This window comes from Eptesicus fuscus, chromosome 13 (genome assembly GCF_027574615.1).
Source record: "Eptesicus fuscus isolate TK198812 chromosome 13, DD_ASM_mEF_20220401, whole genome shotgun sequence".
Taxonomy (NCBI): domain Eukaryota; kingdom Metazoa; phylum Chordata; class Mammalia; order Chiroptera; family Vespertilionidae; genus Eptesicus; species Eptesicus fuscus.
In genome coordinates, this window is record NC_072485.1 from 60,865,081 (window position 1) to 60,878,593 (window position 13,513).

The window sequence follows — 13,513 nt, forward strand, 5'->3', positions numbered from 1 at the left end:
ACTTACCCCACCCCATAGCCCAATATACTAGAAAAATCAAAAGAAAGAATCATCTGGTATTGGCAGAAGAATTGAGAACTATATCAATGAAACACAACTGAGAATCCAGAAGCAGATCTGGTTTGCATATAAAATGTAGTATGTGATCAAAGTGGTACTTCAAATTAGGAGGGGAAGAATGTACTTTTTAATAAATATGATAATTGGCTATATAGTTTGTAAAAAAATCAAGTTAGATCCCTATCTCATACCACACTAAAAATAAATTTCTTGTTAATTAAATATTTAAATGTAAGAAATAAAACCAGAAATGTACCAAAAAAAAAAAAAATAGAGTTGATAATCCATAGTCTTGGAGTGGGAAAAGCCTTCCTAAACTTGATAAAAATCTAAAAAACTTGAAAAAAGTCTATATAGAAAATTTTAATTTCTGTTTGGCAGAAAACCTTAAAGTACAAAGGCAGTCACATTCCAAGAAAGATATTTGCATTTACATATGAGAGACACAAGGTTAATGTCTTTATTTTATAAAAAGCTCCTTCAAATCAATAAAGAAAAAGCAACATCACATTAAGAATATGGACAAAGGGTTTGTTCAAGCAATTCATAGGTGAAATCAGATGGTCATTGGATTTGAACAGATCAGATGCCCAATTCTGCTAATTGCCTAAGAAACACAAATTAAAACAACTGTAAGCTATCATTTGCCTACCATTACACTATTCAAGGTTAAAAAGAGTGATAGTTTTTAGTACTAGTGAGGATATGGGGAGACAGACTCTCTCATATACAATTGATGGAAGTAAATTGGTATAATCTATTTAGAAAGTAAATTTAGAAATATTGATCCAAATTTAAATGTGCATAAATAGCCTTTGACCTAATAACTCTAATCCTATTGTAACAGGTTCACATACAGTCAAACAAATATTGTTCACAGATTGTATCTGTCTTTTTACTTTGACAAGTTTTTCTGCCATGAAAAAATTTTAAATGTGCAGTTACATGTTTACTGCAATATTTTTTGTGATAGGAAAAAAGAAAAAACATCCTGTCCTGGATGGGTTGCTCAGTTGGTTGGAGAATCTTTCTGTACACTAAAAGATGGCAGGTTGGATTCTTGGTCAGGGCACATATCTAGGTTGCAGGTTCAGTCCCCAGTCCTGATGCCTATGGGTGGCATCCAATCAATGTTTTCCTCTTGCATGGATCTCTCTCTCTCTCTCTCTCTCTCTCTCTCTCTCTCTCTCTCTCTCTCTCTCTCTCTTTCTCCCCCCCCCATCTCTCCCTGTCTCTCTCTCCCTCCCTCCCTCCCTCCCTTCATTCCTATCTCTCAGAGCTCAAGGTCAGGAGATGAGGTCAGAGAAATGGAAGCAGTAGTAAGCTGAGGTTGCATATGTCATAGGGACATTGGCCGAGGTAAGAACTTCCGTTTCTATTTCATGTGACAGGAAGGCACTAGCGGTTTAAACAGTGGAATGGCATGATCTAAATTTTGTCTGATGACTAAGTAGAAAAGATGATGATGGCTTGATAGTGGTAGAGTTGGTGAAAAGTGGTGGAATTCTGGACATGTTCCAGAATATAGAGCTGTCAAAATTTGCAGATGTGAGAGAAAGAAAGAGTAAGGATATGAAACTGTCAAGAACCTAAAAAAAATACCAATGACAGCAAACCTGATCTGGAATGTAAGAATGGAGTGCCTCTAATGAGGCAGAACTGTTTTACAATTTTCTTGAACAGCTAGCGTCAGTCTCCTCTGTCATTGATTTTCCCAACATCAGTGTGAGTGAAATGCCAAATAATGTCTCAAAATTATATTGAAATTAGAACTTATCCCATAGTGGATTTAATGTACATTTATTTTTAAATATACTCTTTAATCTTTATTGCTGAAAGTATTAAATATGTTCCCCCTTTTCCCCCATTGACCCCTTCAAGCCTGTCCCAACCCCAGGCCTTCACCACACTACCATCTGTGTCCATGGGTTATACATATATGTACACAAGTTCTTTGGTTAATCTCTTCCCACCCATCTACCTACCCCTGCCTTCCCTCTGAGATTCAGCAGTCTGACCATGCTTCCATGCCTCTGGATCTATTTTGTTCACCAGTTTATTTTGTTCATTAGATTCCACATATGAGTGAGATCATGTGATACTTGTCTTTCTCTGACTGGCTTATTTTGCTGAGCATAATATTCTCCAGGTCCCTCCATGCTACCTCAAAGGGTAAGAGATCCTTCCTTTTTTACTGCTGCATAGTATTTCATGGTGTAAATGTACCACAGCCTTTTTATCCACTCATCTTCTGATGGGCACTTGGGCTGTTTCCAAATCTTAGCTAACGTAAATTGCACTGCTATGAACATAGGGGCGCATACATTCTTTCTGATTGGTGTTTTGGATTTCTTAGGATATATTCCTAGCAGTGGGATCACTGGGTCAAATGGCAGTTCCATATTTAATTTTTGAGGAAACTCCATACTGTTTTCCATAATGGCTGCACCAGTCTGCATTCCCACCAGCAACGTACTAGGGTTCCATTTTCTCCACATCCTTGCCAACACTTGTCATTTGTTGATTTGTTTATAGTAGCCATTTTGACAGGTGTAATGTGACACCTCATTCTCGTCTTAATTTGCATCTCTCTGATGGTCAGTGACTTTGATCATTTTTTCATATGTCTCTTGGCTATATACTAGTATATGTCCACTTTGGAGAAATGTCTATTTAGGTCCTTTGCCCATTTTTAATTAGATTGTTTGTCTTCCTTTTGTTAAGTTGTATGAGTTCCTTATATATTTTGGATAGTAACCCCTTATCAGATGTATCGTTGCCAAATATGTTATCCCATACAGTGGGCTCCTTTTTTGTTTTGTTAATTATTTCTTTTGCTGTGCAGAAGCTTTTTATTTTGATGTGGTCCTATTTGTTTATTTTCCCCTTAGTTGCCTTTGTCCTAGGAGATGTATCCGCAAACATACTGCTACGAGAGATATCTGAGATTTTGTTGTCTATGGTTTCTTCTGGGATTTTTATGGTTTCACGACTTACATTTAACCTTTTGCACTCGGATGTCGAGTGTGACCCGACACGGTTAGCATTGGTAGCAGCTCGAGAAAAAAGCAAGCGAGTGCAAAGGGTTAAGTCTGTTTTCCATTTTTAGTTTATTCTTGTATGTGATGTAAGTTGGTGGTCTTGTTTCATTTTTTTTTGTTTGTATCTGTCCAATTTTCCCAACACCATTTACTGAAGAGACTGTCTTGACACCATTCTATGCTCTTGACTCCTTTGTCAAATATTAATTGAGCATAATGGCTTGAGTTGATTCCTGGGGTCTCTGTTCTGTTTCATTTATCTAATGCCTGTTCTTGTGCCACTAACAGGCTGTTTTATTGTAGTGTCTTTATACTATAACTTGATATTTGGTATTGTGATCTCTCCAACGTTGTTGTTCTTTTTCAAGATTGCTGCAGCTATTTGAGGTCTTTTGGTTCCATATACATTTTGGAGTATTTGTTCTAGATCTGTTATGCCATTGGTATTTTAATAGAGATTGCATTGAATCTATAGATTGCTTTGGGTAGTATGGACATTTTAACGATGTTAATTCTACCAGTCCATGTACATGATATAATCTTCCACTTGTAATGGACATTCACTTTAATAATGTACTTTTTTTTAAAAAGTGTTCTTAACTTGAAAACATCTTGCTATTAAATGTTTATTAGCTATATTTGACCTTCAGTTCTAAATGATAGCTGCATGGAGCCAAAGCAGGATTACATGAAATGTTAAAGAGTCTTCTTTAACAAGAAGAGAGAAAAAAAAGATTGAAAATCTGAACAATAAAATGACAGTAAATACATATTTATCAATTGAATCTAAAAATCAAAATAAAGAACAAAATAAACAGATGAATAACATAGAACCAGAGAAATGGAAACATGAAACAGATTGATGAATCTCAGAGGAAAGGGGGGAGAGGTTAGGAAGAGATGTATTTATTGCCACTATTATTTTTCATATTTTTTATATTTTTCTCTTTAAAATAGCAAGACTATGTCAGTAAAACTGATGATAGTAGGAAACTGAAAGCTAATATACATTTAAAAAATATGTATTGTTGAGAGTATTACAGATACTCCCTTCTTTTTCCCCCACATTGCTCCCATCTACCCAGATCCCACTCTGCCCCATTCCTTTACCACCCTATTGGCTGTGTCCATGAATAATGCATTATACATATAAATTCTTTGGTAGGAGGAAAACAGTTTTGTTATTTTGATGAACTGATAAAAATTGTGATTTAGGATTTTATAGGAATTAAGTGAAATTAAGCTTACATAAAATCTCAATAATATTGTACATTAATCTTGGGGGGAAATGCACTTAAATCACTGAAGATCTTGATGAGATTTTTTAAAACATAACTTACCAAATTTTACCATTATATTCTCATGTCTTATTTTAGTCTTTTAAAGAAATATGCAAAAATAAAGTTCACCTTGCACATTTGCTCATTTCAGATAATAAGGACTTGCAAGCAAGCATTTCCTAATGTTAAAATTATTTGCATATTCTCCATTGCATGTCAGATGATGGATTCATTAAGGAAATTCCAAAGCAGTATCATTAAGTGCATGCAAACAGTTGTATTGAGACAGTGAAATGACTGGCAAATTTGGAAGGTCAGTTGCCCCATTAAAATGATAATTTTTTACTCACAATCACATTTGGCCAAAATGTAGGATATAGGATAGGGCCTATTTTGTGACATTAATTTTACATTCTAGTCATAATGTTTTCTGTGACTAAAAATATTATACTTTTCATTTAGTCACTTATTTATGTGACTATTATACTTTTCATATATATGTATGTGTATATATATATATATATATATATACACACACACACATATATATCTCCAATGATATGAATGAAACTCTTTGTAGTAATGTTTCTAGATTATTCATTTATCCATTTAGTGTGTTTCATTCATTATCTATTCATTATCTTTTCAACAATCATTTACTGAGTATTTACTATAGTAGTTTTTAATCTTGGCTGCAAGTCAAAAGCTTCTATGAAGCTTTTTTAAAGCAGTGATTCCTATGTAATAAACCCCTGAAACTAATTCAATAGTTCTGGACTGGGGCCAGGCATCTTTATTTTTTCCAATCTCCATGAGTGACCCTGTTGTGCATTCAGGATTAAGAATCATAAGCTTCTCAGTTAAGTGCAAGAGATGTAAGATTGAACATGGAATAGGTTCTGTTCACAAGGAGACCAGAGTCAAGTGAGTGAGGTAGACAAGTAAACTAGTAATTACGGTAAAAGTAGTAAGTGCTAGACTAGGGGTAGGTACACTTTCACCCACTTAGATCGAATGTACATCAGCTCAGTGTCAACCAAGTCCAGTGATGAACCATAAAACACAGGAAGGTTTTCTCTCCGTACCAAACCAAATGGCCTAAGTTGTGATTGCATCCATATTTTCTGTCTAGCTCTATGCCTTAATCAAATGAATTAGCCATACAAGATTCTGTAATTAAACCCAGGAAATTGAAAAGCAGAGACCAGTTTCTATTTTTGATAGCAGGATATGGGAGATGAGAAAGAGGTGACGAAGGATTGCAAAGCAGTGAGTTCCTCAAGGGCAGGGACCAGGCCTCATTAATATTTTCCTTCCATGGGCCTGATTAAGAATCAGGCATTGGATCTGGTGTAGTTTTGAATTTTTTTTTTTTCATGCTTACTAGGCAAATGTCCCTACCTACACTGTGTATATCTAAGAGAGTGCTGTCCCTTACTCTCTGACCAATGAATTTCACAAGGAAACACATTTTGCTACCTGAGAGCCACAGATCATTTGCTGAATTATCTTTACATTTTCTTTCTTTCTTTTTTAAAATATATTTTTATTGATTTCAGAGAGGAAAGGAGAGGCAATCATTGATCAGTTGCCTATGTATGCCCCACACTGGGGATCGAACCCACAACCCAGGCATGTGTCATGACAGGGAATCAAACCTTGATCTCCTGGTTCATAGTTCGATGCTCAACCACTGAACCACTTCAGCCAGGCGTTTTTTTGTTTGTTTGTTTGTTTTTTATATTTTATTGATTTTTTACAGAGAGGAAGGGAGAGGGATAGAGAGTTAGAAACATCGATGAGAGAGAAACATCTGATCAGCTGCCTCTTGCACACCCCCTACTGGGGATGTGCCCGCAACCAAGGTACATGCCCTTGACTGGAATCGAACCTGGGACCCTTCAGTCCACAGGCCGACGCTCTATCCACTGAGCCAAACCAGTCAGGGTCAGCCAGGCATTTTTAAACTTTCTAATTTAAACAAAGAAACTTGCTTAATTTTTGGTAGTAGTATTGTCTTTTGTTTTCTGCTTGAGTGTTTATACCATTGCCAGTTTATGTGTTTGTTTTTTTACTTTAATTTCCATTATGATGGGCTGTTTTATATTCTTTTGTTTCTTTTTTATTTCATTTTACACAGTCTGCATTGTCAGCCTTTTTTTCCTATGAATTACAGATGCAAAAGGGCTTGTATAAAGGAAGGGAGCCCTGGAAATGGAACCTATCTAAAATAAGGGAGGAAGTGTGCCTTTGATCCCCAGAGCTGCATGAAAAGGTCCACAAAGCATGTTGCCCTCGTCATCTCCTGCTCCCTAAAGATGGGACTTCAGGAAGTTGACAGGATCACACCTAGAAATTATTTTCAAGAAACCCAGTGAACATAGTCCAGATTAGAATTCCCTAAACAAAAGTAAGATAGCCCCGGAAGGAAAGTTTCTTGGATTGGAATTATTTTGTTATCTTCAAGACCATCATTCCTCAGTATAAGTGAAAGCTTTTATTTTCTTTCTCCATGATATGGTATTGGCAGGGCCTAATGAGATCTTATAAAGAAAAGCTTGTCTGGTTACAGTGGTGTTACTCTATTAGCTCCGGGGATTCATATACAGTGTGGATGTGCTTAAGTGTGACTATAAATTACATAAACTTGAAGTTACATAATATAAAATATTAATAAAGCCTCACTTTATCTGAATACTTCAAAATAAAACAGATTCCCTCACTAAAAGAACTAGTCAGCAATCTTATAGTTTCACATCTAGCTGGCTGAATGGATTATAATCTATAATCCTGCCATAAGAAAGTGCCATTTTAGCTGGTAAACAGAAATGCCTACCATACTGTGTCATGTCAAATGAAACAATATTGTTGTTTATATTAGAACTTCTCTTGTGATTTCATACATTATTTGGTTATTTTAACATTTCCTATTTTCATTAGTTTTCAAAAATATAGGATGTCCTAAAAAAATGTATACATACTTTAATATCTGATAGCTCACTTAATTTTTACTGCTTTTTAGGTTTAACTGATTTGAAATAATGGGTGAAGCCAAACTAAGCTTTGAGCAAAGAAATTTTATCCTAAAGTGCCACTAGACTTTTTTTATGGCAATACATAAAATATAACATTTACGGTACAAAACTAGCAACAGTTGACAAATTGAGGGCGCACAAATGCCGAATGAAATGATTGTTGATATTTGCAATTCCATTGCTTCTAATGCCTGGACTAGAATAGTCGTCAGTTTGAAAATAGGCGTTAACAAAAATAATTATTCATTTCTGTAGATTTCTTTAAATTTTGAAAATGAACTGTATGTTAATCAACACTGGCTTTATAGTCATTCAGTGTGTATACATTTTGGGGGGACACCTTGTATATTTAATAACAATATCAATGAAGTATTCATTAAGCTATCTGCCTTTCTTTCATTTCATCAGTTTTGTTAACACATTCCCAGGCATAGCTAATTCATTGCTATGTTAAAAACCACACCCTTGAATATACAGGGGTAGGCAAAAGGAGGTTTATGGAAAATAATACAATGTTTCATGTACTCACAACTGTAAACCTACTTTTGCTCACCCCTATATATGTTTGAAATGTGATAAAATGTCAAGGAAGCTAGGCAATTACCATGTTGAGCTATACTTTTATTTTCTACAAAATGCTAAAGACAATGTTAAGAAAAAAATTTTTTTAAAGAATTAAAGCAAGCCGAAACTGGTTTGGCTCAGTGGATAGAGCGTCGGTCTGCGGACTGAAGGGTCCCAGGTTCAATTCCGGTCAAGGGCATGTACCTTGGTTGTGGGCACATCCCCGGTAGGGGGTGTGCAAGAGGCAGCTGATGGATGTTTCTCTCTCATCGATGTTTCTAACTCTCTATCCCTCTCCCTTCCTCTCTGTAAAAAATCAATAAAATATATTTAAAAAAATAATAATTAAAGCAAAAATATCCCACAGTTTTTGTTGATTCTTGTGTTTCATGAATGTTTACCTCCTATTTCACTTTATCCATGCACATTAAAATGTATATTACATTTCTCCTTTGAGAAAATTTGTTTTGAATTATGCAAGAATTGAATCATGCAAGGTCTTAAGGAATGCAACCTTCCTCAAGTGTCCTCTAAATTCAAGCTCTAAAGTATGGAGTTGTATGTTTGTTCAGATCCTTAAAATGTTTTGAATCACCTTCCTCGGTGACCAAAACTCTTTCCCTGGAAAATGATGAAATTAAATAGCAAATGGTTAAGAAGCTGACCTCCCCCTTCAGCTTTGACTTTGACATTTTGTTTCTGAGAGACATGGTTTTGTTGGAAGATAAATTCCCTGATGTCTACCATTTTCTAGCCTTTTAGCAAGGTAGTTTTTGTAGGGAAACAGTGAACTCAGAACACTGATGTGGTTAAAGTTAGACGCCAGGTTCTCAGCTCCCGGGTACATTATTTCTTCCCTTCTCTGATCCAGTTCCCTGAGAAGAGTAATCACATGTGTGTTAGTGTACTTGGGATGCATTTACTATAGATGACTAGAATGTGAACAGAGGTTCCAGCCTTGTGTAGAAGCACACTATAGATGCTCAAATTCCAGGATTGCACTCATGCTTTCAGATCTTCATTCATAGGAAATCTGGACTAGAAAGATTTCTCTGTGGGATAGTATTCTCTAGGAATGGGCTCCTAAATCAAATAAGAACTCCTGTATAAATTCATTGGACATTATACTTTAATATCATTTGTATGCCAATGGGGGGAAGTCTAAGGAAAATTATATTTATTAATTTGTTTAAAAATCAACATTTTTATGTTTATCTTGAAAATTAGATGCAGCGTGACTGATCTGCATGTCTTAAAATATTATATAAACTAGTATCATATGTGTTACTTTTTTATTTTGCTTCTTTTACATATGCTAGATATAAATTTATTATCAGATATATGACTTGCAAATTTTTCCCAATTTCTTTGGACTGTCTTTTTACTTTCTTGATGGTGTCCTTTGAAGGACAAAGGTTTTTAATTTTGATGAAGTCTACTTTATTTTTTTTTTTTCTTTGCTTATGAGTTTGGTGTGTTTTAAATAAGAACATTTGCCAAATTCTAAGTCATGAAGATTTATCTCTGTGTTTTCACTTAAGAGTTTTATAGTTATTGCTCTCACATGTAAGTCTTTGATCTATTTTGAGTTAATTTTTGTGTATGATTTAAGGGTCCAACTTCATTCTTTTTATGTAGCTATCTGGTTGTCCCAGTACCATTTGTCAAAAGACTATTCTTTCCCCATTGAATGCTCTTGGCACCCTTGTCAAAAATCAGTTGATCATAATTATATGGTTTTATTTCTAGGCTTCCAATTAAATTTTCATTGATCTCTATGTTTATTGCTGTGCTAGTATCAGACTATGTCAATTACTGTTGTTTTGTAGTAAGTTTTGAAATCTGTGTGAGTCCTCCTACTATATGTATTTGGAATTATTGTCTATCCTTTTGCTAGTTATCTTCTGTCTCATTTTTATTTTTCTATTGTTCTCTTTTGCCTACTTTTATGTTAAACAGCATTTTTATGGATTATTTTTATACTCTATTAGCTTATTAGCTTTCTTTGTATTATTTTTAGTGTCTGCTCTAGGAACCATAAAGCAACTTTAATTTTAAGTAAAATATAGGATCCCTACAGTAGCATTGTTCCATTTACCTACTCTGATCCTGTGTGTTATTGCTATCATATACATTACTTATCTATATCTATATTAAAAACCCAAAAGTGTTGTGTTATAATTTTACTTAACAAGTTCTGTCTTTTAAAGAAAGAGAATATGTATGTGTTTTACTTTCTGTATATCCAAGTTATCACTCGGTATGGTTTTAGTTCAGCTTGAAGTATTTATTTAGCATTTATTGAATGCAGACCTGTTAGCAACAAATTCATTTTTAATTTATTTGAAAATGTCTTTGAACCTTTAATTTTAAAGAATAATTTTAGAATAGCCTTTTATTGGAAGACAGATTAATTTCCCTTAACTATTTAAATATCATCCCAGTACCTTATACCCTCTATTGTCCTAATGGGAAATTAGCTGTTAATCATATTTTTGTTCTCCTTTGTTTAATGTATTGTTTTTCTTTGTTGTAGTCAAGATTTTTCTCATTATCTTTTGCTTCTAGTAGGGTTTGATTATAATGTGCTAGATGCAATTTCCTCTGTTTATTCTATTTTGGGGCATCATTGAACATCTTGTAGTTGAGAGCTCCTTTTCTGCTCCTATTTGACTCTAGTATCTTTTATGATTTATGAAATAGGTTTTAAGCCTTGTTAAAATGCTTAGAAATAAAATGGGAAAGTACTGATTAAATGCTACAATTTTCAAAGAAATTTAGTTCCTTAAATATATACACAACCCAGCACATTTACAGTGGAAAATATTAATGTTACCTGTCCTCTTTTCCTTTTTCCACAAAATCTGTTTATAGGTGCATTTCCTCCCTCTGCTATTTATGCACGAAAAGACTTGCTACAACGATCTACCCATATTGCTACCAAGACTTTCCAAGCTTTCCGCATATTTGTGAACAATGAACTCAATGAACTTTATGCAGGACTGAAGACAGCTCAGAAGTTTCTGAGACCTGGTGGTCGTCTTGTTGCACTCTCCTTCCATTCACTAGAGGATCGCATTGTCAAACGATTCTTGCTTGGGATAAGCATGACAGAAAGATTTAATCTAAGTGTAAGACAGAAGGTGGCACAAACATCACAATTGGGTTCAGCGAATGAAAACAAGGAAGGAGTCTCTCTAGGAAGGGCCCCTTTAATGTGGGAATTAATACATAAGAAGGTACTTACCCCAGAAGATCAGGATGTACAGGATAACCCCAGAGGGCGCTCAGCCAAGCTTAGAGCAGCTATCAAATTATGAGAAAGTCATAATCATCTGATCCTTCAAGTGTTCCCTCACAGTTTCTCACCTGAACAGGTTAACACAAGAAATTATGGGGATATATATTTATATAAGTATCTGGTCATATGTGTGGACATTGAGAATTTTTAGCATTTTTTTTTTCTCACAGAGAAAATGTAGGTCATATGAATATGGCACAGAAAATTCAACTCAAGGAGCAGCAGCATCTCAAAACTGGACAAATGGGTTTATCTTGGCATTATTCAGGAAAATGCATCTTACCAGTTATGGTTACATATTATAAATGGTGATCCCAAATGAATAAAATAGCAATATAATTACATGTACAAAAGATAAGAATTAAATACTTAAGTTCACTTTAGACTGACTTTATCTACCTCTGTAATATGTAACTTTAGTTTCAAACCTTGTTGACTGCTTCCACTCTATAGGCTTTATTCAAATCTGAACAATTCTTCATTGAAATCAGAAATAGAAAATATTCTAGGGAACAATGTGCTCAAATTAGAAACACAAATGCACCTAGAAAAATGTAAGTTTTTTTTTTTTGCATGAAGTCATATTTACGAATGAGAGAGATTCCCAAAGGTAAGTTCCCATCCAAGTACCTGATTAACACATAAAAGATCACACTCTTATATTCAACAATGTTTCATCTGTTTCATCAATTATTTTTAGACCTGTATACTATGGGAATTTTTTTCGTTAATGTTAATGAAACTGACAGCACTGGGCTGGACAGTGTCCTTCCAAAATCCATGTCCTTCACGGAACCTCAGAATGTAACCTTATTTGAAAATATGGTCATTGCAGATGTAAGTTCTAGTAGTTAGGACGATACGTACTGGAGCAGGGCAGGCCCTTTATCAGATGTGTCTGGTGTCCTTGTAAGAAGCTGAGAAGAGACAGGGGCAGAGGGAAAACGACATGAAGATGGAAGCAGAGATTGGAGTGATACATCTGCAAACCAAGGGAAGCCAAGGGCTGCTGGCAACCATCAGAAGCTAGGAGAGAAGCATGAAATAGATTCTCCATCAGAGTCTTCAGGAGGAGCCAGCTGTGCTGACACGTTGATTTCAGACTTCCAGCCTCCAGAACAGTCAGAGAATAAATTTCTGCTATTGTAAGCCACCCAATTTGTGGTAATTTGTTACAGCAGCCCTAGGAAACTAAAACTCTGACAGAAAAAAGTCTTGAATAAGTTTCATGACAAGAAGCCTTCTTCAATAAACACAAAATAGCTTTCAAACTGTTGTAGTGTAAAAATATATTAGCTACTTTATGTAATTAGACTGTTTACCACAATCATTCTTGCTTACTTTTTATCTCTATAAAATAAAATATATGAATGAGGCTTGGGAGTAGGGAGATAAAGAATCAATTTCAAGTGCATGGCACTCAACATTTTTCACCTATTTCCCCACCCTACTATCCTTTGGCAACCATCAACTTGTTCTCTGTACCTGTGGATCTGTTTGTTTTGTCTTGTTCCTTTGTTTTGTCTTTTAGGTTGGTTTTTTAGACTTCATGAATAGGTAAAATCATACAGTATTTGTCTTTCTCTTATTTCACTTTAGCAGAATACCCTCTAGGACCATCCATTTTGTCCCAAATAGTAAGATTTTATTCCTGTTTTTGCAGATTAATATTCCATTGTATGTATGTACCGCCTCTTCTTTATCTATTCACTTACTGATGAATATCGAAGCTGCTTTCATATCATTGCTGTTGTCAATCATGCTGCAGTGACCTAACGCTGCATATGTCTTTTTGAATTCATGTTTTTGTTTTCTTCAGATAAATATCCACAAAGAGTATTGCTGGGTCATATGGCAACTCTATTTTTAATTTTTTGAGGAATCTCCATACTGTTCTCTGTAGTGGCTGCACCAATTTACAATCCCACCAACAGTGACGGAAGGTTTGATTTTCTTCACATCACTTGTTATTTGTTGATTTTTTTATGATAACCTTTGTTAAAAGAGTGAGGTGAAATTTCATTGTGATTTTAATTTGCATTTCCCTAATGATAAGTGATGTTTAGCATCTTTTCTTATGTCTGTTGGCCATTGGATGTCTTCTTTGGAGAAATGTCTATTCAGGTCCTCTGCTCATGTTTTAATATGAATGAGTTTTAAATGGTTAATTCTGGAGAATGTTTTTGGTGAATTCAAACAATATATATGGAAAATAAAAACTGATTGTTAGCA

The 13,513-nt window shown here is 34.8% G+C and overlaps 1 protein-coding gene across 1 annotated transcript in view; it reads left to right on the top strand.

Annotated features, from left to right (window-relative positions):
• METTL15 (methyltransferase like 15) overlaps nucleotides 1-11,629 on the top strand; it is a 171,504-nt gene extending 159,875 nt beyond the window's left edge. The window contains exon 5 of the mRNA XM_008148945.3: nucleotides 10,855-11,629. Coding sequence (XP_008147167.2) covers nucleotides 10,855-11,300 — 446 coding nt within the window. The 3' untranslated portion in view covers nucleotides 11,301-11,629. The remainder of the gene's footprint in view (nucleotides 1-10,854) is intronic.
• The last annotated feature ends 1,884 nt before the right edge of the window (nucleotides 11,630-13,513 follow it).